This window comes from Meriones unguiculatus, chromosome X (genome assembly GCF_030254825.1).
Source record: "Meriones unguiculatus strain TT.TT164.6M chromosome X, Bangor_MerUng_6.1, whole genome shotgun sequence".
Taxonomy (NCBI): domain Eukaryota; kingdom Metazoa; phylum Chordata; class Mammalia; order Rodentia; family Muridae; genus Meriones; species Meriones unguiculatus.
The window spans coordinates 39,852,324-39,880,275 of record NC_083369.1 but is presented as its reverse complement, the minus strand read 5'-3'; the positions used below and the strand labels follow the sequence as shown (position 1 = coordinate 39,880,275).

The following is a 27,952-nucleotide window of genomic DNA, read 5'->3' as shown; positions in this document are numbered from 1 at the left end:
TCGTCCACAATCAGACAGCAGACTGCTCTTGAAGAGCTTTAATTCTTTAGGAGCCTTGGGTCTTTTAAGAGGCTAGGGCTCAGGCAGAGACTTGCGAAGGCGGGGGAGCGGTGACGTTCCATGACTCCACCCCCTCGCCCGACCGCCGCCATGTTTAGTTGTTACTTCTTCACACAAGATGGCGGCTCCCAGGGAGGAGGCATGAGCGCCCTGCCGTTACCGCTCCTTCTGCCGTACAGTTGTCACTTCGGGCCTCACTCCTGCTCTTTCTAGCGGCTCCTGTGGGAAGGAGTCATAAGGCGGGAAGCGAGGATTGCACGCTGCCTTGCGTTTGGTTTGCTGTGGAAGAACTCTCCAGAAGGAAGAGATAGTGGGGGAGGGGTAAACTAGTCTCAAGATGGCGGCTCCCAGGGCAGCAGGCTCAGCCTGAACGGCAGAGGCAGACTCAAGGGAGAGGTGTGAAACCTCACGAGCCCTACGGCGCGTGGCCCCCGAGCAGCATCCAGGAGTTTAAGCCTGTTCGGCCAGCCTCTGACCGTCCTTATTATTTAGGAGCGTTGGAGTTTTTTGATCGACGGTTATATTAAGTGCTGGGTGGGGAAACAGGACAGTCTCAAGATGGCGACTTCCACAATTGTGGTCTGACTGCCGGCGGGCCCGAGACAACCGCAGCGTTTGTGGCTCTTTTCCACCCGCCCCGGAAGCCAGCCAGTGCTGGGGACTTGGGGGTGTGGGAACCGGGCCGGGGCTCCGCCATTTCCGGCGGGGGAGGGCTACGACTGAGGAAGGGAGGAGAGAGAGGCGGCTCAAGATGGCGGCTCCCAGAGCCTCCTGCCCGAGCTTCTAAGCGGGAGCAACCGGGCAAATAGTTAGAGCGGCGGCGTTCAGTGGCCTCCAGCTTCTCCGGAGTAGGTGCTCTACAGTTTTGAGGCGCTTTTAGGGAGACGAGCCGAGTGAGAAGGGGGGAAGAGCCAAAGAGAAGGAGGATAGTTAAGATGGCGGCCTCCATGGAGTCGTCCACTGCTGTGTAAGGAGCCGCTCCTCCGTGAGAGCTGCTTTAGACGAAAGGGGGTGTGTGAAGAATTAAGGGTCTCCCTCCGGTTCAGTGATTTCTTCTCACTGCATCCTTAACCGGAACTATGGCTTCGACTGTCTCCCCCGCCAACTTGCCAGCGGTGCTTCTGCAGCCCCGCTGGAAGCGAGTGGTGGGTTGGTCGGGTCCCGTGCCCCGACCCCGCCACGGCCACCGTGCCGTCGCTATCAAGGAGCTCATAGTGGTGTTTGGCGGCGGCAACGAGGGGATAGTGGACGAACTACACGTGTACAACACTGGTAAGTGTTAGTCCGCTGGGTTCTCAAAGCGTTCCCTCCATCTCTCTCCTAACCCTTCTCTTCCCCATCTTTTCCATACCTCCTCTCTTCCCCTCCCTCTTTCCTCCTCCCTCCGCTCCCTCCCCTCCTCCCTCCCCCTGATGTGTTTTCCTTCTCCCTTTGCGCTCCTTGCCATCCTTGCTTTTCCTTGGTTTTTCAACCCCCGCTCTTACACCCCCGGACTCTCCTGTGTTTAAAGGTTGCATTTCGGTACTTAGACACCCTCTAGTCCGACTGGTGAGGGGGAGGGGATGTCGCTGGCGGTGGTGACTTCAGACGTACACCGTTACCCGGCGGGCTGGGGCTGGCGCGGCAGCGGATGTGTTCTCTTGGCGCAGGCGGAATCCTCCCCCCTCCTGCGTTCGCCTTCATCTCCAGCGCCCATGCTCGTTCGGGAAAAAAATCCAATTTTTAGATCACAGATTCGTTCATTGCACCCAGAAAAAGAGGGTTAGACTTAACCAGCCTAATGCGACCCCCCGTGGCATGGTACTGCCGCCTCCCACGCACTTTGGAGTATTTACTTGTACGAGTTGTGAATTTTTTTCTTTCTCTCTAATCTCGTGCCTTAACAGCTGACGTCTCCCTCCCTCCCTGCCCCCCCCATCCCACGTTGGAGAGCTCAGTGCCTCCTTTCCTGTGAGATTGAAGGGGTTAACCAGTCTCTTCTAGTGCCTTCTTGCCTAAACCCAAGCCTTTGCAAATTGGGAGGAGCCTCTGTCTGCAGGTATGGCTGTTCTGCAGCCTGGCCTCTGCTCCCTCCCTTATGGGAGCCACATGTTGTTCCTTGTTTGGTTCCTTTGCTCTGTCTCTAGGGCAGAAACCATTGTCGCATCCTTCCCCTGTGGTAGCCTCTTGGCACTTTTCTGCATATCTAGTACAGGGGATTGGCCAGAGTTGCCGGTGGGCTGCCCAAAGGCCTCCAGGACCTTTGCCTTGCCCTAAGGGAGAGGTGTTGGGACTTGCTAAGGCTGGAAGTATGTGCCAGTTGCGTCCAGGTGAGAGCCTGGAATACTAGTGTGGCCAGACAGAGCCAGTTCCCCCTTGCCTGTGGTAGACTGGAAGCTTCCCTCTGCTGCAGGAGGTGCAACCTGCAGTGCTCCCTCCCTGGCCAGCTCCTTAGCCTCTTCCGTGTACCTTTATCCCTTCTGAACCCCTGAAGTCCCCAGCACCTCTTCATTTAAGGGCAGAACCAAGTGTGAAGCAAGGCTGTTCAATTGACAACCCCCAATTGCCTCCTTGGTTTGAGGAGGCAGAAAGCAAGCAGGAGACCGTGGTCTGGGGTAGTTCATGGAGCAAGGGTTGGAGCCAGACTCTCTTGGCCGCACACCAGAACCTCCCCCGCCAGGCTGAGTGTGCAGGCCTGCCTCTGCACCTGAACTATTCCCCTCCCAAACTGACTTTGAAAGACTGGTGGGTTGTTGAACCCTGTGAGTTCCTTGTCTCTCTGCACCTGTTGCCTCCAGGGAGCATGGCTTTTCTCAGGGCCCCCGTAGAAAGGGGTGGGGGGTTGATGATGCTTCTGCCAGCTCAGACAGCTGTGGTGGCAGGAATTAGCTCAGTAAGGTAAGGCCAAGGGCAGGGGTGCAACTTGTGGAGTAGTAGAGCTGTTTTTAGAGATGTCCTCTGCAGTAGCAGCAGCACCTTCTTCATTCCCTGGACCGCCTGTTTTCTACTAAGGCCTGGAGCCGACTTTCTGGCAGGGAAATACAATTTTAGAAAGTAGGCCAGGGGCCTAATTATGGCCAGCTCCAAAGTCCATTGCAGGCCTCTGTCTTGGCTTCCTGGGACCACTACATATTCATTAGTTTATTGAAATCAATTGACAAAATAGTCAAAATAGACAATAATTTGCAAAGAGGTTGGGTGTTAGAAGGTAACCGGCTTTCTAAAAGTCGGCTTAAAGCAAAGACCTGGAATCCTCCAAGAATAACAGTTTTCTACTTCTTCCCCTGTTGTTTTGATGGGCTTAGGGTGTGTCATGTATATGGCAGGCTTCAGGTTTTGGTTCTCCTGGCTGCCCATCCTTCCTAACAACTGCCTCTTCTGATTACCTTAGTTTTGTTTCCACAAAGGCCTGAGTTGATAATCTGTTTAGGCCTCTGTAGCCTATAGCTTTTGTGGGATGAGTACTTAACCTTTGGAGAGTGGGCTCTTCTAGAAACATTCCTCCTTTCCTCTTTAAAAAGAGGAAAAAGATCCAGAGTGTATGTGTACTTGGCTATCTTGATCAGGTTTTTAGTTTGCAAGGGTTGGGGTATAATTCAACCAGGGGTTACCCTGTAGAATAATTAGGTTTATTGTGTGCTAGAGAGTGCATGACTAACATGGCTTTGCCCCTTTAGTGCCAGTCACCACAGGGCCTGAGAGACTCTTTTCTGGCTTTTGGTAGGTCTTAGGGTTGCTACTGTCCATGTAAGAACATTATTTCCATGAAGCAATTCAGATTACTTAAGCCTCAAGATGAAGGATCCAGAATCTGAGGTGGAATGTGCTGTGCTGTGCTATGTGGTGTTGAAGCTGGGTGTGTGTGATTGTTCCCGCTCTCAGGCTGCTGGTGCCTCTTCAGATATTGGATCTCACCAATTCACCCCCCTCCACACACACACACACACACACACACACACACACACACACCAGGGTTGGGTGTGGAACACAGCCTTGAGCAAGTTTTCTATCACTGAGCCACATCTCTAATCTCACTATAAACTCTTTTAGGGGAAGGTGGAAAATATTGGAAAATATCTAATGGGACTTCCTAAACGGAGAGAAATTGGAGTCCAAGAGGGGAAGTGACAGGTCCAGGGGGACTGCACTAGTTAGTGGTAGAAGTGGGCCAGAGTATCTTTATGGGGATTCTTGTTCTACTTGTTTCTTGATTAAGTTAATAGGCTGAAAACCACCCCCTTAGAAGTAACCCATTTCCTCTCCACATACCTAAATTTCACTAAGTCGAATGGCTATCTGTCACATCTGTTCCCCCATCTATATCAGGCCCTCCCTACTTCTTAGCAGGCTCACTTCCTGATTGGCCTGTTAATTTTGCTGATTAGGAGATAGCCTGTTTACTCTTCAAAGCTCTGGCTTAAATGTTTTTTACTCAGAGATACTTTAGGACACACTTCATCAATCACCCTTGCTCTGCTCCCAAGGGTTGGGTGTGGTTCCAGGCCCTTCCAGGTTCTCTTCTCTTCCTTGGAGGGGTACACAGCCTACCTACCAGATGGGAAATAAGAAGCTGGGGCTCCTCTGTGTCTTTTAGCATGGGCCTGCAACATGAGAAGTTATTTTGGTATAACAGGTCACACTGCAAGGAAGATAATTCCTTGAAGTCCACCGTGTTCTCTGATGCATGATATCAGTCTAGGTGGTGATGGGGAGGCAGAAGCTGTAAATGAAGTTGGGCTGAAGAAAGGGAAAGTAAAAAGCATCTCACGCAGGAGCCTGCAAACAGGTGGCCTCCTTTCTTAAAAATTCCAGTCTTCTGGTGAGGGTCAGGCTAGGAGGCCAGGGACATGCCAGGGCATATCAAGAAGGAGGGATGTAGGGATTAGGTTACATGATACTCTACTGGGTGTTTGAGGGCAATGGAGAGCAGCTGTTAGATTTATAAGATGGAGAGAAGAGCTCACATACTTGCACACTTGCAGGGAGTAAAATAGGGATTCATAGGTGAGGTAAGAAGGCAGTATTCTCTCCATATCAGAAACTGTACTCCCTGACAGACTCCTGGTGGGCGTTGGGAAGGTCTTCCTTGCCAGAAGAAACATGCTAAAGCCAGATAAGTACGTCTTAGGTCTCAGGAGACGCTGGTGATCTGGGAGGCTCAGGAACATTGTAGTTAACTTCTGGGCTGGCTAGCAGGGTCAGTGAATCAGCATGACAGGAAAGCTGTAGTTTTGCCTCATGACTCCCTACCTATATGCCTTAACACAAAGGCTCTCAACTGAGTGAGGTACTGCCCATACATGAGGAAAATACTGAATCAGGTTCATGTCCCTGTTGGGTCCTACTCTGACTTGAGGTGAGTCCTTTCCCTTCCTGGGCTTTTTTCCTCCTTGCAGTCTTTTGTTTGTGGGAGTTTTTGTTTTGAGACAAGGTCTTTATTAGATAGCCCAGGCTAAATAACCCTGAACGTCTTCTGCTCTTTCTGCCTCCACCTTTCAAGTGCTAGGATTACAGGCATGCTCTGCGCTCTTTTATTAACTGAGAACTAGATTGAGGCTGCCTCAGATTTTCCTTGTGGCTTTCTTTACCTTTGTAATTTGGATGAAACTCCTTCCGTGGATTGTTAAGGCTGTCTCTCCCAACTTGTGCAAGGTTGATTTACCTCAGCATTGAAAGCTTCTGCATTTCTTCATGTTTGAACTAGGAGTGAGAAAAGAGGACAGTAGGCAGCATTTGGGTATGTAGACACATGCATGCATGTGCAGCAGCAGTACAAACTGTATTGTTCCAGCAGGAAGATGGCAGAGAGGATGGGGTTTAGGCAGCCTGTTGTCTCAGCTAAACCGCCGAGGAGTCTAATAGCTGGCTGTTCCAGGTGCCCCTAGGAGACCCTCCCCTCTAAGGCAAGGCAGGGGCATAGTTGTTGCCTATGGAGCCTTGGAGGTGAGAACACAGGATTTTACAAATGGCATCAGGGGAGAGAGCTTTTTCCAAAATGTATCTGAATAAAGGAGAAAAGGGAAAACGAGCAGTTTCCCTTTTTTTCTCAGTACATTGGCCTCCATCAAATATATATGTATGTATGTATGTATGTATGTATGTATGTATGTATGTATTAGACAGGGCTTCTCTGGATAGCCTTGGCTATCCTGGACTCACTTTGTAGACCAGAGAGCCACTTGCCTCTGCCTCCCAGAGTGCTGGGATTACAGGCCTCTGTGCCTGGCTAACCATCTATTTCTTAACTTGTAGAAGTATATCTGCCTCCCTGTATGGACACTATGGCTGAGAAGCAGATGAAAGGCCTAGACTGGTCCACAGAAGCCTCCTGTGTCCCCTCCTCCAAAACATAACCTGACTTCCCATCTACTTCTAGGAGGGGGACTGGTCTTGACTTTGAAGCCCTTCCCCACGCTGGCTGTAGCCCCCTTTGCCCAGAGCTGGGGCTTGAAATCCTACAGCCCTCTCAGATCTCACCTGACTGACATGCACATGCAGCAGGTCTGCCTCTGGGCCCCAGTCTTAGAGATTTTGGAGAAAGACAGAGAGATGGGGGAGATGCTATTTTTAAAAGATATGACATGATAGAATATGTTTGCCTGTAACATCCCCAGAACCCTTGCCACTGCAGATGTGAAGGACATAGGAACCTAAGTGAAAGAGCAAACTGCCAGGCAAGCTAGGGAAGGGCGCCATTCCAGCTGAAGGATGATTGTTCTCTTGTACTGTCCTAGGAGAACCACAAGGTCCCTGAGGTAGGCTTTTCCCTTTCTCAGGCAATGTGAGGGGCTCCTGAGAAGTTTCTGTCTCCGAATCACTGCTTTGGTTGCCACTTGAGGCTTGAGCATATTCTGGACTTGTGCGGATATGGTGGTGGTAGGGTACTGCCACGGAGCGTGTGGACCATCACCTGGACTAGGGGGTGGGGAAGTCAAAGCAGAGACAGCTAGGCTCGGGAGGTCAGCAGAGGCTGATTCTGGACTCAAGCTTTTCTTAGCGAGCATTCTCTTACCTTGCTGTCAGCAGTTTGCATGGAGGAAAAGCATCTGCATGTAACAGTTGGTATCTCCAGGACTACCTACAGGTACTGTGGGCTCTGGCTTTCTTAACTCTGTGGTACCGGGAGAGAATCCTGGGCCCTGGAGGACGTCTGGGATATAGTAGTTTGATAATCATGTAAACAGGGGAAGGAAGTCAGGGCTACCAGATTCCCAGAGGCTGATGAATTATCTCAGTTAGTGCCTTTACTGCCTTCTGAGATGACCTTGATGAGAAGCATGCAGTTGTGTAGTAGTTTGAAAGCCAGAGCTCTGCAGATGGCTTGGCTAGAGTGGCTAGAGATTTGGGGTGATAATGCTCTTAAAGGACAGTGTGCTGGCTTAGCCCCTTCTCTCTTGGCTATATTTGACGACTAGGAGTTGGGAGAATATAAGACTTAATGAGTAGGAAGAATGGTCAGGAGGGGAGGGCTAGAAGCTCCTGGATGTTTTGACTTCTGTTTCCTTTTGTTCTTCAGCGACCAACCAGTGGTTCATCCCAGCTGTGAGAGGGGATATCCCGCCAGGGTGTGCAGCCTATGGCTTTGTGTGTGATGGTACTCGTCTGCTGGTGTTTGGTGGGATGGTGGAGTATGGAAAATACAGCAACGACCTCTATGAACTCCAGGTAATAATAAGTTAAAGCTTCTGTGGGCCTGGGTTCTTACACTGCCTCAGGCCCCATGAGACTCTCCATGTTTCTTACAATAGTTTGAGGGTTAAGACAGGAGAAGCAGTAGAAGGGGTCAGTTGAGAGTCTACCAAGGGGGGCTAGAGAGATAGTTCAGTGGTTAAGAGCACTGTCTGCTCTTCCAAAGGACCCGGGTTCATATTCCCAGCATCCACGTGGTGGCTCACAATTGTCTGTAATGCCAGTTCCAAGGGATCTGACACCTTCACACTAACGCACATAAAATAACATTAAAAAATTATAATTTTATTTTAAATAACGACTGTTCTTCATGAACAGTATCAGAGGAGAAAACAGGACCATATTCTTTAGGATTTAAATGTTCCAGCAGTGTCCTCACTCAGTCCTATGCTCTAAGCTCCCCACCAATGGCCTTCTCATGTCAGGAGTCACTCTCTTAAGTATTGATTTTGCAGGCAAGTCGCTGGGAATGGAAGAGATTGAAAGCAAAGACGCCCAAAAATGGGCCACCTCCGTGTCCTCGACTTGGACACAGCTTCTCCCTCGTGGGCAATAAATGTTACCTATTTGGGGGTCTGGCCAATGATAGTGAAGACCCCAAGAACAACATTCCAAGGTGAGTCTTTGTCCTTCTTTTTTCTTTTTTTTTTTTTTTCTGGAGAACCCCATCAGAGTGGTTCTACTTCCCATAGGTACAAGACTCATCTGGAATTCTAAAGTTGATTATGCCAACTGACTGTACTAGAGCCATGTTTCTCTCCTGTGCTGGGTTGTCAGTGAAACAGTGCATTCAGTGTCCTTTCAAGAAGTTTCTGACTTTGAAATCTGAACCTTTGTGTAGGTCTTACAGGAGAAAACTGGGCAAGAGGTAGAAGCCTGCTTTGCCTTGGGCTCGTCCCTATCCCTCATACCTTAGACCTGGTTGCTTTCTTTGCAGCTTCTGCTGCTTGTTTCCAAGGCCAAAGATCTTACTGTCTGGAGGTAGTTGCAAGCTGATGCCCCCTTGATCTAGGGAGGCCCAGGTATAATGCCTGGCATTGTATACATGCTTGCTTGAAGGGGCCTACTCTGAGTCTGAACTTAAGGCTGCCATCATGCTGCACTCCCCTTGTGAGCTTCTGGCAGTCCTCTCTTTGGGGGCAAGGATGGTAGAGTTTGGAATTTTCGTGGCCCTTGCTCTTTTATGTCCTAACAAATGTACTGCTCACTGAGAACCTGTTGAGGCCTGTGGTGCATGTGCTCCAGGTTTGCTATGACATCTTCCTCAGGTACCTGAATGACTTATATATTCTTGAACTACGGCCTGGCTCTGGAGTGGTTGCCTGGGACATCCCCATCACTTACGGGGTCCTGCCTCCACCACGGGAGTCACATACTGCTGTGGTCTACACTGAAAAAGAGAACAAGAAATCCAAGCTGGTGATCTATGGAGGAATGAGTGGCTGCAGGCTAGGGGACCTTTGGACCCTGGACATTGGTAAGAAGTTGATGCTGTTCAGTAGCTTCAGAGCAAAGCCAGTCTTCTGGATAGCTATCCTTGAGTGGCTGTCATTGCCTGGTGAGGTGGGGCTCATGGAGAGAGCTAGTAGTATCCCCCCTTAGTCTTACCAGTGGATAGGAAACAAACAATAAGAATCATTGGTTCCACTACCATACCGGCTTTCAGGAGAATAGGGAGAGAGCACAATCTTTAGAATGGAATTCTCTCAATCTACGTAGAGTACCTTGTCACATCATTTTTAACCCTATTTTATTTCGTGTTCCTTAAGCCTCTACCTCCCTTCCAGTCACCCAACCCTAAGTAGAAGGGAAAGAAGGTTAGAAGGGAAAGTGAACGTAGGTCTCTTTAGACTTAATTCCAGTAGGTTAGGGTCTTTGGGTTCTTTGGCGGCAGTAGCAATGTCATAGTCAGGATATCTAGCCGTCCAGGTAACCAGCAACTTTTTTCTTTCTCCATCTGTGTCCTCTCATTCATCAGTCTCCTCCAAGCTGCTATGCTTTCTTCCTTTGAGCTCTGAGCGCCCAGATTGTAATAATTGCGGCTGGCAAAGACCATGCCCCTGCATGAAGCAGTTATCAGCTGTGGACAAACTAAGGCAGTCAGTCCCATTTCCCACACTTGGGATTAAAACAAAAGCATATTTACGTAAAACATGACTGAGTTTTTAAAGAAACCAAAACTTCCACTACAGTCCCTACTAACTCTTCAGTGGACAGTCTGTATATGGAGTGGAATGGTGCTATTGTTGGTTTTTGTTTTGTTTTGTTTTAAGGATTTATTTATTATTTAAACAGCGTTCTGTCTGCATGTGTGCCGGCGTACCAGAAGAGGGCACCAGATGTCACTATAGATGGTTGTGAGCCACCATGTGGTTGCTGGGAATTGAAGTCAGGACCTTTGGAAGAACAGCCAGTATTCTTAACCTCTGAGCCATCTCTCCAGCCCGGAATGGGGTATTCTTATATGGCTAGCACAGTAAAAATTTGTTCCTCATAGACCAGTTAGATCTTTTACCTACGCTACAAAGTGGGTGATAGATTGGGTGGGGGTATATTGCCCTGTGGATCAGAGCACCTAAGCATTGAAATAAAACTTAAGTAGCAATATTTCCTTAAGTGTGGTCTGCTCAGTGCTAAGGTGGCATGGACGTAAATGCTGTACAGGGAGTAGACGTGCAAAGGAGAGGTTGAGGTGAGCTTGACACCCCTATGTCATCCCTGAGAATAGTGCTGCCTTATAGCAGGTACACAGTACTTTTGGGAAGAAATCTTGCCCAGGTCATCCAAAGAGCTTTGGAAATGCTGAAGCCTAGCCGTTAGGGCAATAAATTGGAGAGCCTGCAGAAGTATTTAGGAAGACAGGAATGCAGTTCTTGTGTTGGTTTGGGGCCCGCTTGGCCCCAGCCCTGGGACTATGGTATCTGAACCAGCCTAGGTAATCTCTTTCTCCATTTCTGCAGAGACACTGACATGGAATAAGCCCAGCCTTAGTGGGGTGGCCCCTCTTCCTCGGAGCCTCCACTCTGCAACCACCATAGGAAACAAGTGAGTGTCTGCTCTTCTCTTCCCTGACCTGAGCTGCCCCTGACTCCTGAAGGGTTCTCAAGCAAGTTTTGTCAACTGTCCCTCAATCCCAAGAAGACCTCTTTCTGGCAGGTCTGGCATTCAACAGCCCCATGCCCACCTTATTCCAACATAGAAAGGACAGATTAAAGGTGGAGGGACTGCAGCAACAGCCCCAGTCCCTTCCTTGACATGTAAGGCTCTACCCCATCCAGAGTATAGGCTGCTGAATCATATAGATAGCATTCTTTGTGACTGCCAAGGACTAGATCCATGGGGATTCAGGTAAGAGATGAACCATCAGATAGGAAGTACCATATTAAACAGCTTCATGTACCGTCAAGGACTCCGAGGACTTCTAGAGAACTGAGCATGTACAAAAGTTACTAGGTAAAAGATGTATCCTCTAGCTTTGTTCTGCTTCAGTCCTCTCTTGCTTTTTCTTTGCTTTACTAGAATGTATGTGTTTGGTGGCTGGGTGCCTCTTGTCATGGACGATGTCAAAGTGGCCACACACGAGAAGGAGTGGAAGTGTACCAACACACTGGCTTGTCTCAACTTGGGTATGGCCTTCTCAGGCTTAGAGTGGTGAGGGGTGGGGTGGCCCTGGGACATTTTTATTCTCATTTTTTAGGGGGGGGGGCTCATCTTGAGACAGGGTTTCTCTTTGTAGCCTTGGCTGTCCTGGGCTTGCTTTGTAGACCAGGCTGGTCTTGAAGTCACGGAGACCGACCCCCCGCCTCTGCCTTCCCAAGTGCTGTGATCACAAGTGTGCACCACCACACCTGGCTATCACTTTATTACGATATACACCTTTGTTTCTAGCATCCAGGAGGCAGAGGCAAGTGGATCTCTTAAGTTTGAGACCATCCAGTTTTTCATAGTGAAACCCCATCCCAAAAACAAAATACCAAACAAAAAAATTGAGTTGTTTTATTTTGACATTGGATTCACACATTTTCTTAAGATCTTTAATGTTCAAGGAGTTATATATTCCAAATAACTTTTCAGCTCATGGCTTAATTTTCTTCTTAGGTGTGTTGCCTTATTTTTCTGTTTAGTTTTAATTTAATACTCCAATAATTTTACCTTTCGTGACAGTGAAAGAATAGAGGGCCACTTTTGATTTGGGGGACAGGTTTCTTTTGTCCTCTGTGTGACTCTAGCACCTGTGTACCTCTAGATACCATGGCCTGGGAAACCATCCTGATGGATACACTGGAGGACAACATTCCTCGAGCTCGAGCTGGCCACTGTGCTGTTGCCATCAATACTCGCCTGTACATCTGGAGTGGCCGTGATGGCTACCGTAAGGCCTGGAACAACCAGGTCTGCTGCAAGGACCTATGGTATCTGGAAACAGGTAAGGTGCTAGGCCACTGTTATTCCCGCTGCTAAAGCGTCTCTACTACCTATTGTTGAATTAGTGTTTTGTTTTGTTTTGTTTTGTTTTCCTATACCATCTCTAGCTCCTAAATAATGAGATGGAGACCTGTTAACGTTTATAATGAGCATTAGCTGGGTAGATTCTCACTTATTCTAACCTGTCTGTGCCAGCTTGGCCTAGTTCCCAGTCACATTCCCTGTTACCTGTCCTCTAGTCTTGCCCTAGCTACTCCTGCCCTCATGGACACCTCCATGACACCCCCAGGGACACCTCCCCATGCTGTCCCAGCGATCTTCTCTCTCTCCTCCCTCCCTTTCACCCCCTTTTCCCACCTGGGACCCCACACACACCTGGATTATAAGTCCCACCTTAACTGCCCTGTATGTTGTTCTACTCTTTATTGACCAGTCAGAGGTAACGGAGAACAATTATTACACAACATCGAGGCAGGAGATCCTTTGAAAGTAATGACAATACCAGAATCTGTTTTCATTTAGCTCACTGCTAGTTTAGAAGTTCAGCAATTACCGATTGATGTGCAGAGACAGAGCTTCATGTAATGTGAATGAAGGTCATCTATACACCTATCTTAATAACTGGTTTGTTGTATTACAGAAAAGCCACCACCCCCGGCTCGAGTACAACTAGTCCGAGCCAATACCAACTCGCTGGAGGTTAGCTGGGGCCCAGTGGCAACAGCCGACAGTTACCTTCTGCAACTCCAGAAATATGACATTCCTGCCACGGCTGCTACGGCCAGCTCCCCCACTCCCAATCCAGTTCCATCTGTGCCTGCCAACCCTCCCAAGAGCCCTGCGCCAGCAGCAGCTGCACCTGCCGTACAGCCACTGACCCAAGTAGGCATCACACTTGTGCCCCAGGCTGCCACTGCACCTCCAAGCACGACCACCATCCAGGTCTTGCCAACAGTGCCAGGCAGCTCCATTTCTGTGCCCACTGCAGCCAGGACTCAAGGTAAGTCATGAGGGCCTAGTCACTAAAGATATTCATTGCCTGAATAGTGGGTGCTCTGCTGTTCTTGGTGGATTTTAGCTTCAGGCTTATTCTTGAGATTAAGGGTAAGAGTGCTCTGTCTTGCTGGTGGCTTCTTGGTGGATTTTAGCTTCAGGCTTAGTCTTGAGATTAGGGGTAAGAGTGTTCTGTCTTGCTGGCAGGGACTGTGCTGAGGGCCTTGAAAACTCATACGTAAAGAACTGAGCAGAGTGGTGGGATATGTGTGGAAGAGGACCTCCTAAGGATCAACACTCTTTCTCATCAGGTGTCCCTGCTGTTCTCAAAGTGACTGGTCCTCAGGCTACAACAGGAACACCACTGGTCACGATGAGACCTGCCAGCCAGGCTGGAAAAGCCCCTGTCACTGTGACCTCCTTGCCTGCCAGTGTGCGAATGGTTGTGCCCACACAGAGTGCCCAGGGAACGGTGAGGATCTGTTACTGAGGGGGGCTTTGTGGTGACCCAAAAGTATAAACATAGTTCTTGTCTGATCTGTAAAAAAAAAAAAAAAAAAAAAAAAAAAAAAAAATATATATATATATATATATATATATATATATATATATATATATATATATATATATTATGTGTGTGTGTATGTAGCACACACACACATACCCTGGGAATATAGCTTATTGATAGAGTGCTTGCCTATCGTGCATGAAGCCTACCAGCTCTCATCATATGCGTTAGTTGTTTTGTAAGGTACTATCGCATCAAAACTGGCACACATCTTAAATCCTAGTACTCGGGAGGCTGAGGCAGGAGGATCTCTGTGAGTTCCAGGACAGCCAGGGATACACAGAGAAACCCTGTCTCAAAAGAACCAAAAAGAGAGAGAGAAAAAAAATTAATGCCTTAAGGGGGCCTTGTGATAGTGTGATCCTTGAGGCATTTTCAGTGTAGCCTTCCTGATTTGGAAGGGAACGGGGAAAATCTGGTTAGCTGGATTTGACCCAGGGCCGTGCTAATGAGCTCTATTTAGTGCAAAGATTGTGCTTTGTTTTAGTGTTTGAGTCTTGTTCTATAGCCCAAGCTTCTACTGATTAGAGGGATTCTCCTGACTCAGCCTCCTGAGTGCTAGACTTCTAAGCATGAACCATCACACCCAGCAGTATGGTGGTGGTGGTATTAATGGTGTTATATGTGAAACTCATTACTCCCTGCATGCTAAGAATGAGTTCTTATACTGAGCTACATCTCCAGTTCTGGCTATGGTCTTTTTCTTTATCTCTGTAGTGCTGAGGACAGAACCCTGTTAGGAAAGTACTTCACAGACAAACTACACCCCTAGCTTTTACTTTTGAATCAGAGACTCACTGAGCTGTGATCTCTCTGCTTCAGCTTCCTGAGTAGCTATGATTACAAGCATGTATTCCAGGCCTAGCTTGACTATGGTTCTTTGCTTAAAAATCTGTTCCGGGGTTGGGGTTATAGCTCAATTGGTTGTGTGCTTGCCTAGCATGCACAAAGCTTTAGTTTAGGCTCAGTTTCTAACACTGTGTAAGCCAAGTATGTGCTTGCATGTTAGTAATCCCAACATTTGAGAGGAGGAAGCAGGAAGATCAGAAATTGAAGGTCCTCTTCAGAGCAAGTTTGAGGCCAACCATGAAACCCCTTTTCAAAAGACAAAACAAAACAAACCAAAAAGAAAAAAACAAAACAAAACAAACCAACCAAACAAACAAACAAAAACAACTCAAGAGCACTTGGCAGGCAACCTGCCTACTTGTTTGCATTAGGAAAAGTCAAGGGATGCTGCTGAGCCCTCCTGGCAGGTTCTGAAGGGGTCATTGAGTTGGGAGGCAGGTGGCAGGTGGAACCCCTGCAGCTCACATGCTTTGTGCCCACCACAGGTGATTGGCAGTAATCCACAGATGAGTGGGATGGCTGCATTGGCTGCTGCTGCTGCTGCCACACAGAAAATCCCTCCTTCCTCAGCACCCACAGTGCTGAGTGTCCCAGCAGGCACCACCATTGTTAAGACAGTGGCTGTGACACCTGGCACAACCACTCTTCCAGCCACTGTGAAGGTGGCCTCCTCCCCTGTAATGGTGAGCATTTATCTTCTGAGCCTGGTTATGAGCTTGCACAGCCCTGGGTTTGGTGACTTCTATGATCAAACAAGCAGTGGCCATTTGTTCTGGGCTTTGGACCACCCTTGAGGCAACTGGTTTAAAATCGGTCCTGGTATGGGCTGTGGAACATGCAGTTGCCATTAAGGGTATCCAGCTTTAGGTAAGACCTATGGGGAGTTAAGGCTGCTCTCTTGCTCAGCCAACCAAGCAGAGTGGACAAGTGGACGAGCAGGGCTATAGCTAGTATGTTGGCATTCTGTCCATCGCTCATCTCTGCTTCTCCAGGTGAGCAACCCAGCCACTCGCATGCTAAAGACTGCAGCTGCCCAAGTGGGGACATCTGTGTCCTCTGCTGCCAACACATCTGCTCGCCCTATCATCACGGTACACAAATCCGGGACTGTGACAGTGGCCCAGCAAGCCCAGGTGGTGACTACAGTGGTAGGCGGAGTCACCAAGACCATCACCTTAGTGAAGAGCCCCATCTCTGTCCCAGGAGGCAGTGCTCTGGTGAGTGACAGGCACCACCTGGCTGTGTGTGACAGCTGCCAGGCTATAGTGAATGCCACTGGTGGATTGCTGTCTTGGGCCAACTCCAGTATAGTCCTAGCCCAGGCCATGCCCTTGTTTGGTTCCAGATCACTGCCTACTCCATCCTTTCCTTTTTAGATTTCCAATCTGGGAAAAGTGATGTCAGTGGTCCAGACCAAACCAGTTCAGACTTCAGCAGTCACAGGCCAAGCGTCTACAGGTCCTGTGACTCAGATCATCCAGGTGAGCTCTCTCTCTCTCTCTCTTTCATCCTTAAACTCCATGCTCATGGGGGCGAATGCGCGCAGGGAAATAAAGACAGAAGATCCCGTGAGAACAAGTGGCTCAAAAGCCTGCTGATATCACGGCACCCACGCTATTCAGAATTACTCTCCGAGTAGAGTAGCTAAACCTAATGTTCCTTTCTGGCATAAGTTCCTATTATTTATTTAAAACTTGTCCCTTTCAGACCAAAGGGCCCCTTCCAGCGGGGACTATCCTAAAGCTGGTGACATCAGCGGATGGCAAGCCCACAACCATCATCACCACTACACAGGCTAGTGGGGCAGGAACCAAGCCTACCATCCTGGGCATTAGTAGTGTCTCCCCCAGCACCACCAAACCTGGCACAACTACCATCATTAAGACAATTCCCATGTCCGCCATTATCACCCAGGCGGGTGCCACAGGTAAACAAACATACAGATTTCAAAAGGCTTGTGCTGCAGAATGTAAATCAAGAAGATGAGAAGCCCTCACAGAGCTTATTTTCTCTGGACCCTCCCCCAACGTAGGTGTTTCCAGCAGTCCTGGCATTAAGTCCCCCATCACAATTATCACCACTAAGGTGATGACTTCGGGAACAGGTGCACCTGCCAAAATCATCACTGCTGTCCCCAAGATTGCTACTGGCCATGGGCAGCAAGGAGTGACCCAGGTGAGGCACCTCAATCTCGTGCAGACCGCATGTGTCCTCGTAACAGGCCTAAGAGGGACGGCACGGTCCAGTCGGCCTGAAAGTGACATTGGTGGCGCTTTGCTCTGGTGTTTCAGGTGGTGCTAAAGGGGGCCCCTGGACAGCCAGGCACCATCCTCCGCACTGTGCCCATGAGTGGTGTTCGCCTGGTTACCCCTGTCACCGTCTCTGCTGTCAAGCCAGCCGTCACCACATTGGTTGTGAAGGGCACCACAGGTGCGTAGCTCGCAGGCCACGTCCTCAGCCGTGGCGGGGCTCTGTCCCTCTACTCTTCCTGTGGGTATCACCTCTAGTCTGGCTGGGGGAGGATGGCAGGTGCTCTCTCCAGAGCCTTCTCTCCGTGGTGGCTACATGGCAGGGCTCTTGTTCACCAGCCCTCTCTAGAGAGACATGCTGTTAGATAGAAGATGGTAGCAATAGGCCTCATTCTACCTCTGCTTCTTTTATTTATTTTATTTTATTTTTTTTATCCCTTTAGGTGTCACAACTCTAGGCACAGTGACAGGTACTGTCTCTACCAGCCTTGCAGGAGCTGGGGCCCATAGCACCAGTGCTTCCCTGGCCACACCTATCACCACCTTGGGCACCATTGCCACTCTCTCAAGCCAGGTGATAAACCCTACTGCCATCACCGTGTCAGCCGCACAGACGACACTAACAGCTGCTGGTGGGCTCACCACACCTACAATCACGATGCAGGTAAGTGGGTCCCAAGGATTTACCACCATACAACAGCACTTCCTGCATGAAAGTAGGGGGCATTTTGTCCTTTCTCCCCTTTCCAGATGGTGTCCTGCAGCTCTATGCATTTAAAACAGCTCTTTTACTGTGGTGTGATCTCTGTGTCAGTCTTTCCTGGTGACATGTCTTTTGTGACACTAGAATCTCATAACATAGTACTGTATGTGCATATGGTATTTGTCATGTTGTCATTTTTTTTTTTTTTTTCTCAAAATGGACGAGAAGTGGTAAGGAGGGCTCTCTTGCTGGCCTTTGCACATTGTCAGGACAAGGGCTTGACTGTAGCCCAACTCCCTCTTTTGCCTTATCTCTGCTCACAGCCCCTCCATCCTTGTCTCTGAGTAAGTCATTGTTTTGAGATCACGGGGCAAGTGAATCCTGGGTATATTTGCCTGGTTTGGTTAGCAGAGTTGGTGGTCCAAGTCAGCATGCACAAGCATAGGCTGGTAGGAGAAGCAAATGAGAAATCACATATTTTAGCTACCAACTCCTCTGTTCTGTGTCCCCAGCCTGTCTCCCAGCCTACCCAGGTGACTCTGATCACAGCACCCAGCGGGGTTGAGGCCCAGCCTGTCCATGACCTTCCTGTGTCCATTTTGGCCTCACCTACTACAGAGCAGCCCACGGCAACAGTCACCATTGCAGACTCAGGCCAGAGCGATGTACAGCCTGGTACTGTGACACTGGTGTGCTCCAACCCACCCTGTGAAACCCACGAAACAGGCACCACCAACACAGCCACCACCACTGTCGTGGCTAACCTTGGGGGACATCCTCAGCCTACCCAAGTACAGTTTGTTTGTGACAGACAGGAGGCAGCTGCTTCTCTTGTGACCTCGGCTGTGGGACAACAGAATGGTAATGTGGTCCGTGTCTGTTCAAACCCCCCCTGTGAGACGCACGAGACAGGCACCACCAACACTGCCACAACGACGACCTCCAATATGGCTGAGCAGCATGGCTGCTCGAATCCCCCCTGCGAGACTCATGAAACAGGCACCGTCAGCACTGCCACTACAGCAATGTCCAGCATGGGCACTGGGCAGCAGCGAGACACTCGTCGTGCCTCTAACACCCCCACTGTAGTGCGGATCACTGTGGCTCCTGGGCCGTTGGAGAGAGCCCAGGGTACTGTGAAGCCTCAGTGCCAAACCCAGCAGACCAGCATGACCAGCACCACCATGACTGTGCAGGCCACCGGAGCGCCATGCTCAGCTGGTCCACTGCTCAGGCCAAGTGTGGCACTGGAGGCTGGGAGCCACAGCCCTGCCTTTGTGCAGCTATCGATTCCAAGTGTCAGAGTTGGGCTGAGTGGCCCCAGCAGCAAGGACATGCCCACAGGGCGCCAGCCAGAGACATATCATACTTACACCACCAGTACCCCAACCACGGCCCGCTTTATCATGGGTGCTGGGGAACTTGGTGCAGCCCGGGTGGTCCCTACGTCTACATATGAGAGCCTCCAGGCAAGCTCTCCCAACAGCACCGTGACTGTGACAGCCTTAGAGGCACTTCTGTGCCCTTCGGCTCCCGAGACCCAAGTCTGCACCAACCCGCCATGTGAGACCCATGACACGGGTACCACCAACACCGCCACTACCTCCAATGCGGGCAGTGCTCAGCGGGTATGCTCCAACCCACCTTGTGAGACTCATGAGACGGGCACCACACACACAGCTACCACTGCCACATCAAATGGAGGTGCAGGCCAGCCTGAGGGCGGACAGCAGCCTTCTGGTGGCCGTCTCTGCGAGACGCACCAGACCACTTCCACTGGCACCACCATGTCAGTCAGTGTGGGTGCCCTGCTTCCTGATGCCAGCACCTCTCATGGAACCCTGGAGTCTGGCTTAGAGGTGGTAGCAGTGCCCACTGTCACTTCCCAGGCCGGCACCACAATCCTGGCTTCTTTCCCAACCCAGAGGGTATGCTCCAACCCTCCTTGCGAGACCCACGAGACAGGCACCACGCACACAGCCACTACTGTCACCTCTAACATGAGCTCAAACCAAGGTGAGTAAGTGTCCAGTAGAGTAGGGTGCAGATACGCTGGCTGTTTTAGCCATGGGGTTGGGGGGCGGGGAGTTTCTAGGACAACTGGTGGTAAAAGCAAGTGGAAGTCAACTGGTCTCCCCTTTGACACCTCCACAGACCCTCCACCAGCTGCCAGTGACCAGGGTGAGGCGGTAAGCACCCAAGGTGACAGCGCAAACATCTCCAGTGCCATCACAACAACTGTATCTTCCACACTGCCACGAGCAGTGACCACAGTGACACAGTCTACACCAGTCCCAGGTCCCTCTGTGCCGGTAAGCCCCCTAGAGGATCCCGTCTGTGCTGTCCAGAGGTGGACACCAGATGTCGCCCTTGTATCAGGCGTGGTGTTGCTCCTTGGTCCTTTCAGACCATAAAAGGGCAGGCAGTCTTAGTGCCTGGGAGACAGGATGCCAGAGGGTCCCTTAGAGGTGCTTCGGTACTTTTATTTCAGCTGCTGTTTTTCTTCTTGGCTGTGTCCCTGTTTGTCTCTAGAGCGAAGCCTCCTGGGCCTGAGTTGAAGCTTGACCCAGGGGCTCTCCTCTTAACCAAACCCCTCATGCTGCTTCTTGACCCACCTTCCCCAGCTACTTTTACCATGGGGTAAAAGGTGGCCAGCCTTTCATGGATGATACCATAGGCCTACAGAAAAAAAAAAAAAAGAAAAAAAGAAAAACAAAACAAAACCAAAAGCCATCTTGCTTTTCAATCCCACTGCCTGGTTCTAGCCTCTGACTTCTGCCCTTTTCCTCTGACGGGGGCTTCTCTCCCTTTCTAGAATATCTCATCACTGACTGAGACTACCCCAGGGGCTCTGACTTCCAAAGTCCCCATCCCAGCCACAATAACAGTGACTATAGCCAACACAGAAACTTCTGACATGCCCTTCTCTGCTGATGACATCCTGCAGCCCCCAGAGGAACTTCAGGTCTCACCAGGACCTCGCCAACAGCTGCCTCCACGGCAACTCCTGCAGTCTGCCTCCGCGCCCCTGTTGGGGGAGTCCGCCGAGGTCCTGTCAGCCTCCCAGACCCCTGAGCTCCAGGCCGCCATGGATCTGAGCAGCACTGGGGACCCAACTTCAGGCCAGGAGCCTGCTAGCTCTGCTGTTGTGGCCACTGTGGTGGTCCAACCACCCCCACCTACACAGTCTGAAGTAGACCAGTTATCACTTCCCCAAGAGCTGATGGCTGAGGCCCAGGCAGGCACCACAACCCTTATGGTAACAGGGCTCACCCCAGAGGAGCTGGCAGTGACCGCTGCTGCTGAAGCAGCTGCCCAAGCTGCTGCCACTGAAGAAGCCCAAGCCTTGGCCATCCAGGCTGTGCTCCAGGCTGCACAGCAGGCCGTCATGGGTAGGTATCAGCTGGGAGCTTTGAGGGATAGGTCCCTTGGGATGAGTGATAGCCTTACAGGGAGGGTCAAGGTACCGTGTGGGGGCAACTTGAGGCGAAAAGATCTGCTTCCTGTGAGAATAGACAGTGGGCCTCAAGGGAAGCCCGTGTAGGGCAGGTGGTCCTAGGAAGGTGACGCAGGGCCTAGTGGTGAGGGTGTGAGCAGGAAAACACCGCTTAGGAAGACGAGATCTCAGGGACACTATAGATGTCCATTGGGCCAGGCACACTCGTGTTCCTTTTGAATAGTAGTTTTCTTGGTCCTGGAGCAGGCACTGGGGAGCCCATGGATACGTCGGAAGCAGCAGCAGCAGTGACACAAGCAGAACTGGGTCACCTTTCAGCTGAGGGCCAAGAGGGTCAGGCCACCACCATACCCATTGTGCTGACACAGCAGGAGCTTGCAGCCCTGGTGCAGCAGCAGCAGCAGCAGCTCCAGGAGGCTCAAGTGCAAGCCCAGCAGCAGCACCACCTTCCTACTGAGGCTCTGGCCCCAGCTGACAGTCTCAATGACCCATCCATCGAGAGCAGCTGCCTCAACGAGCTAGCTAGTGCTGTCCCCAGCACTGTGGCCTTGCTACCCTCAACAGCCACTGAGAGTAAGCTGGGCTGTTTTTTGGCAGGGCAGGTGTAAATTGTCGATAGAGTTGAACTGGTTGGAGGTGGAGACAGTGTGGCAAGGGTGGCATGGAGGTTCTGCCTCAACACAGAGCCTTCTCCCCACTGATAGTTTGTTTCTTCCCAGGCCTGGCTCCATCTAACACATTTGTGACTCCCCAGCCTGTTGTTGTAGCCAGCCCAGCAAAGATTCAGGCTGCAGCTACCTTAACTGAAGTGGCCAATGGCATCGAGTCCCTGGGTGTGGTGAGTCCGGTGCAGTGGCCCCGGGGGATAGTAGGTAGCACTCACTACTGCCTTTGGGCCCCAAGGACTTGATATCATTTCATTTCTGTTCTCCAGAAACCGGACTTGCCACCCCCACCCAGCAAAGCCCCTGTGAAAAAGGAGAACCAGTGGTTTGATGTGGGGGTCATTAAGGGTACCAATGTAATGGTGACACACTATTTTCTGCCACCAGATGATGCTGTTCAGTCAGATGTAAGTATGCCAGTAATTGACACTCTTGAATCCTGCTTTGCCTGTTTAACAACTGTTACAGAAACAAACTTAGCTCTGCTGCCTTGCAAGAGGGTTTCACAGGAAAACTCCTTTTGTGCCACTTGAACAGTTAGGAAAGGAGAGGGCAGCAAGATGGAGACCTTCCCCTCAGAGAGTAAGAAGGTTACAATTTGATCCATTGTTAAGGGCACCAAGCCCCAATTAACCTTACCAAGTTCCTACGGCCTTTTCATCACTGAACTGCCCGTTGGTCCCGTGGTCCCCAAGGATATCGACTAGCCTTAACAAGCACTCTAGCACTAAACTGCCCTCTAGTTTTCAGAGCATTCTTTTTCACTGCATGCTCCATGCCGTTTTCTTCTACTTTTCTGGTTTTCCACCTCTTGCCCTAGGATGACTCAGGCACGATCCCCGACTATAACCAGCTGAAGAAGCAGGAGTTGCAGCCAGGCACAGCTTACAAATTTCGTGTTGCCGGAATCAATGCTTGTGGCCGAGGGCCCTTCAGTGAGATCTCAGCCTTTAAGACCTGTCTGCCTGGTTTCCCAGGGGCTCCTTGTGCCATTAAAATCAGCAAGGTGAGTCTTTGTGTGGGCTGCTTTTCTGTTCTCTACTGGTCTGCCACCGTCTGCTACGCTAGGGAGGTACATACGAACAAAGCCAGGGGAGTGGCTGAACCAAGAGTGTACCAGACAAGGGCAAGGTAGCCACACTCACCCATATTAGACAGAGGTTGTGTTCTAGGCTCTGTTGATAAATCTTTTGTGTAATCCTGAAAGTCTCAGGGAGGCCTGGTTCCCGCTAGTCTTATTTCCAAATACAGAACCTGAAGCACCAAGAAGTTAAGTGACAAGTTAAGGATTGGGTAATGGGTGGGGGTGGGGGTTGGGAGGTGGGGGTGGGGATTATAAAGCCTCTTTAAAGTACTTTGAAATTTGATGCGGAATATCTGGATTGTTTTGGTTTCTAAATTTTTTATTACATTTTTATTTTGTGGGAGGGTGTAGGTTTGCCACAGTGTGCGTGTGAATGTCAAAGGAAGTCAGTTATCAGGCTCGGCAGCAGGCAGCTTTACCGTACCTCTGAGCCATCTCACCCGCCCCTGGAATATCTATTGTGTTGGGTTGGGGGGAGGTTGTCTATGGGGGTTAATAGTAGTTCTAGAGGCTTCTAGCCCTCTTGCTCTGGGCACCGGCAGGGTGGGCTGAAGCTACAGTGGCTGAAGAAGACAAGGCTTGACTTTATGTCCTGGTTTCTAGAGCCCAGATGGTGCTCACCTCACCTGGGAGCCACCATCTGTGACCTCCGGCAAGATCATCGAATACTCTGTGTACCTGGCCATCCAGAGCTCACAGGCTAGTGGTGAGGCCAAGAGCTCCACCCCAGCCCAGCTAGCCTTCATGCGAGTATACTGTGGGCCCAGCCCTTCCTGCCTCGTGCAGTCCTCCAGCCTCTCCAATGCCCACATTGACTATACCACCAAGCCTGCCATCATCTTCCGCATTGCCGCCCGCAATGAAAAGGGCTACGGCCCCGCCACACAAGTGAGGTGGTTGCAAGGTGAGTGTTGATAAGGCTTTTGAGGCAATTTTTAGGGAAGACACAGGGGTGAGCACTGAGTAGAGCAAAGATACCTAACTAGATGTGGGATAAGAGGGTGTAGATAGAGTACACTAGAGAGGCCTCTTGTGCTCTGAGGGTTTGCAGGGAAACGCTGGGGTATCTAAAAGTATGAAAGGTTAGGGAGAGCTAGAAGAAAGCAGAAGCTGTCAGGACCAAGAACATGTCCTAAGTAAGGCCCTTAAAATGGGAAGCTCAGGCTGAGGCCAGCTTCCAGGAGGCATCTGTCTCAGGAGGGACATTGAAAGGCAGGAGCTGAACCAGAAGGATTTCTGACTCCTGTCCTGGGAAAATCGGGGACCTGAAGGAAGAGATGGGCGGTCAGGACCGTGACAAGTGGGGTACACCCAAGTATTCCTGCTTCTTGCTGGTCTGCTCACCATCTATCCCATTCCTTGCAGAAACCAGTAAAGACGGCTCGGGAACCAAGCCGGCCAGCAAGCGGCCTATGTCATCTCCAGAAATGTAAGCAGCAAGTCTCTATCAGTAATCTTCTGTAGGGGTTATTTAGAGTAGAAGTAGGCGCCACCCCTCAGCAGCTGCTTGGGACAATATCCACACAGGGTCCTGAGGTGGTGTTCTTGTGATGCTCTTGGGGCTATCTATAACTATTCCTTTTTTCTTTCTCACTTAAGGAAATCTGCTCCAAAGAAGTCTAAGGCTGATGGTCAGTGAGGAAGCTGGCCAGCATCTGGATCTCCAGACACCTCTGCTTCAGGAATGCCCTATAGGGCCTCCCCTCCCACCCTGCCCACCCGGTCTTTGCACTTCACCCTCAGCAGCCACTGGCCGTCATTCAGTCGCCCCCCACCCCTTCCCTCTGTTTTTACAATAAAGAAAGCACATTACCATTGCTGTTGGGAGGAAGCAGAAGGCACATTGGAAAGAGTGGCGAGTAAGCAAATGAGAGAAAGTTGTGCTCCTTCCTCCTCCCTACCTGGTGCCCTCCTCGGGCTGAGTACAATTGGACAGTTCAGAGAGTTTGGGAAGAGAAATTAAAACTGAAAACAAAGGAGATAGCACGCACACTTAAGCCTGCACTTGTCTGTAGTTGGTCGCCCTTGGCTGCCTCAGCCAAGGGCTAGAGGTGGGGGGTGTCCCTCAGTTTTCCTCAGAGTTTTTCCCCAGCAGGTGCCCCATCCTGGGTGTGTGTCTGGTTCTATTTTGTTTTTGTATTTTGTTATTACCCTTGTATCTCTTGCCACCTCCCATCCCTTCTTCAGTCTTAGCCAGAACTGTCTTGCCCAGTGAACTCACGTGAATGAAGCTTAACACGTCTCAGAGACCTTTTGCGCTCCCACTTAACACCTCTCCCTCGTATGAAAAAGAAGAGGGAAAAGAACGAGCCTAAGGTGGTCTGAGCAGTGGCTGTGAAATCCTCCCAACGGGCACAGACTGGACCCCAGTGACCCTTGCTTTGGCCTACCTTTTTTGAGCCTGGGGGCCACATCACCAACTGCTGCATTTGTTGTATTTTTTTTTTAAGTTGAAATTAATGAAGTTAACATTTTTATTGTAATTTTAGCCTTAGCGTGTGGGGGTTTGATCCCTTTCTGTTAGCTGTGTACAGAATGTGTATGGTATCTTCTCCCCTCTCCCCCTTGGCTAATCATTGGCAGGGATCTTTCTGGGGAAAAGCCGAGAGAGCAGCTAGGGCAGGAGAGAAACAAGTGTCCTGGGTGGGACCTGGTAAACATGCCCAGCCCAATTTCCTGTTCCTTAAGCTCTGCCTGTTTCTGGAACAGCGTGAGACATTTTTGAAGTCCATTCCCAGTGGGTTAGCACTTAACATGTAGGTAGAGGCTTGGGCTTGAAGATGGAGTGGAGTCCACCTTCATCAGCATCGCTAACAGAGACTGCATAACACAGCAGGGTCAGGGAACAGGTGGGATCTGCTCCCCCTTGAAGGCAGCCCAGGAAGGGGGTAGACAGCCATATCCCACAGAGGGTGAGGGTAGGTTCCTGATGCCAATTCAGTAATTAATTTCGTAGCATTGTTCCGAAGCTCTGGATTTTTTTCTCTCCAGTACTCAAGTTTTAGGCAGTGAGTATGCTTGCGAGAACGTTACCGAAGGATTTGAAAATGGACGGCCAATGTTTTCAGCCACTCTGGCCCCTACCCCCTGGGGCCTCTAGTGTTTTGTATTATATTTCTCTGTGGAAAACGTCTTGTTTAGTCAAGTTGGAGCCTACTCACCTGGTCCCTTTGTTTTCCCTATCCACTCTCCCAAGCACCCATTGATTTCTGAGAACAGTACTACCCTGTTCATCTATTGTAGAGTAACCCCTGTGACTCAATATTACCATAGTGCGATGTTGTTTTGTGCTATTTTGAACAATTAAAAAGACTGTTTTTGAAATAACTATCTGCTATCTACCCCTGTGTCAAGAGTGTCTTGTGACCTTGGGAGGGGGAACCTGGGACCTGCCCAAGGTTTGCTTGAGCCACTGGAGGCCTTTTGTAGCAAGGAACCATAGGTGAGAAATTCCCAGTTGCACTTTTGAGAAGACTCCAAAGTACACCACCAGGGCCGGGGGGCCTCTAGAGACATGCTAGGCCCCAAGGCTGAGGGCCCTCTTGAGGACTTGCTGATTTTGCATTTGGAAATCCTCGCCTGTTCTCTCTCTAAGGTCTAGACCAAGGCAAAGACCTAGAACCTAGAAAACCTAGCTGAACATTGGCAATTGGCTTTCCTGGACATGTGAGTAAGCGACAGCCTCTATAAACTTCCCTCCATGAGTTCAGGAGGCCCCAGGGTGTCAGGATAGGTATGTCTGACACATGACAGATACTCCCGCAGGACCAAATCCTGTGGCCTTGTGCACAAGTCAACCCTCCAAGGAGGAAGAGGCCGAATCATTGACCCTGGCAACCCAGCAGTCAGCCAGTTGGGTGGTACAGCTATGATTTAGTTGACTAGGGGCAGAAAGTGAATGGCGGGTGCCAGCAAAGCTGAGGAGCAAGTCAACCATTCCCATGTCTCTAGGTGCTTGAGCTAGAGACAAAAAGGGATGTGGGGACATGTTTCCTCAGCATCTTTCTGACATTTCTGTTAACTACTCCCTTTATTTAGATGTATTTTTTGAGACAGGGTCTCAGTGTGCATCTCTGGCACTCATTATGTAGACCAGGCAGGCCTCGAACTGCCTCTGCTTCGCAAGTGCTGCATGTGAAGGACACCACAACCAGCTTTTTTAATTTTGTTTACATGTGTGGGAGAGTGTGTGCAGGTTCCCTCAGATAGCAAAGGCACAGTCCTCTGGAGGTGGAGTTACAGGTAGCTATGAGCTGCTGGGACTTGAACTTGGGTCTTCTGCAAAACCAGTACACACTTAACCCAGTACTGGGCTGTCTCTTCAGCCCCATGTGTTGCTAGTCTTCCTAACCCATTTTGGTCCCAAAAGTTGTCTCCTGCGGGCTTGGTGCTGCTCTGCACCTAGGTGTGTGCGCTCAGCGCATGCTGATGCCTGCGTGCAGGCCCAGTGTGGTAGGCCTCCTCTGAGGAGCCCTTGGTGCTCACCTCATCGCTGGGCTCCACAGCAACACCTCCTAGCATGTCCTCCCATCCAGGCTCTTCCCTGCCTTAGTTGGAACCCTGCCTGGGAGAGCTAAGAAACAACTTGGGGCTGGGAGCGCAGTCTCACTGGGTCCACAACTTCCAAGGCTTCTTGCTGAGTGTTGCTTGTCACTAGGGGAAGTTCCACGAGTGTGCCTCAGTCCCAGGACGAGAAGCGATAGATAGCCTGTCATTTAGGTAGCAGCTTGTGGGAGCAATGTTCAGGAATAGGAGGACATGGGTCAGCAGGTGAGTTGCCCATTGGAGAGACCTGTGCAGGTTTCTTAAGACGTGGACACAAGCCTGACAGAAGTGCAAGGGTTCTTCCCATTACTTCTCACTCCCTCCTATTCCCCTCGCTCAGCTTCTCATCCTACTCTGGGAGGCAAGGAATATACAGGGCTGGAACAACAGAGTACTGTTCTTGCAAGAGACCGGAGGTCAGTTCCCAGCATCTTCTCCTGGGTGGCAGTCCATTACGATCAAGAAATTGGAGTGATGACTCAGCAGTGAAGTGCAGTATTAGCTCTTCCAGGTGGCCCAGATTGGATCCCCAGCACCCATGTGGAGACGCAAAGCCATCTGTAACTCTAGCCCCACAGGGTCCAATGCCCTCTTCTGGCCTGAAGATAGTGTATGCATGTGATACACAGACATAAACGGGGGCTGGGAGGAGGGGGGTGGCAGAAACCTACCAAAACATAAAATGG

At 50.3% G+C, this 27,952-nt stretch overlaps 1 protein-coding gene across 5 annotated transcripts; it reads left to right on the top strand.

The window, feature by feature from the left end:
* Positions 1-170: 170 nt before the first annotated feature.
* LOC110542609 (host cell factor 1) lies at positions 171-26,049 on the top strand. Of its 5 annotated transcripts, none has more exons than XM_060375087.1 (26): positions 172-1,332; positions 7,556-7,704; positions 8,184-8,344; positions 8,997-9,205; positions 10,689-10,773; positions 11,248-11,354; positions 11,975-12,154; positions 12,794-13,153; positions 13,458-13,618; positions 15,049-15,246; positions 15,556-15,780; positions 15,940-16,044; positions 16,271-16,490; positions 16,596-16,738; positions 16,855-16,993; positions 17,256-17,476; positions 18,028-19,531; positions 19,670-19,827; positions 20,463-20,907; positions 21,219-21,545; positions 21,692-21,810; positions 21,907-22,044; positions 22,458-22,643; positions 23,325-23,625; positions 24,087-24,150; positions 24,321-26,049. In XM_060375087.1, the coding sequence occupies exons 1-26, from the start codon at positions 1,140-1,142 to the stop codon at positions 24,358-24,360; spliced, it is 6,138 nt and encodes a 2,045-aa protein (XP_060231070.1). In that variant the 5' UTR covers positions 172-1,139; the 3' UTR covers positions 24,361-26,049. The 5 variants fall into 5 exon arrangements, with proteins under 5 accessions (XP_060231071.1, XP_060231070.1, XP_060231069.1 ...); XM_060375086.1 differs by having other exon boundaries at positions 21,216-21,545; XM_060375084.1 differs by having other exon boundaries at positions 20,331-20,907; positions 21,216-21,545.
* Positions 26,050-27,952: the final 1,903 nt, after the last annotated feature.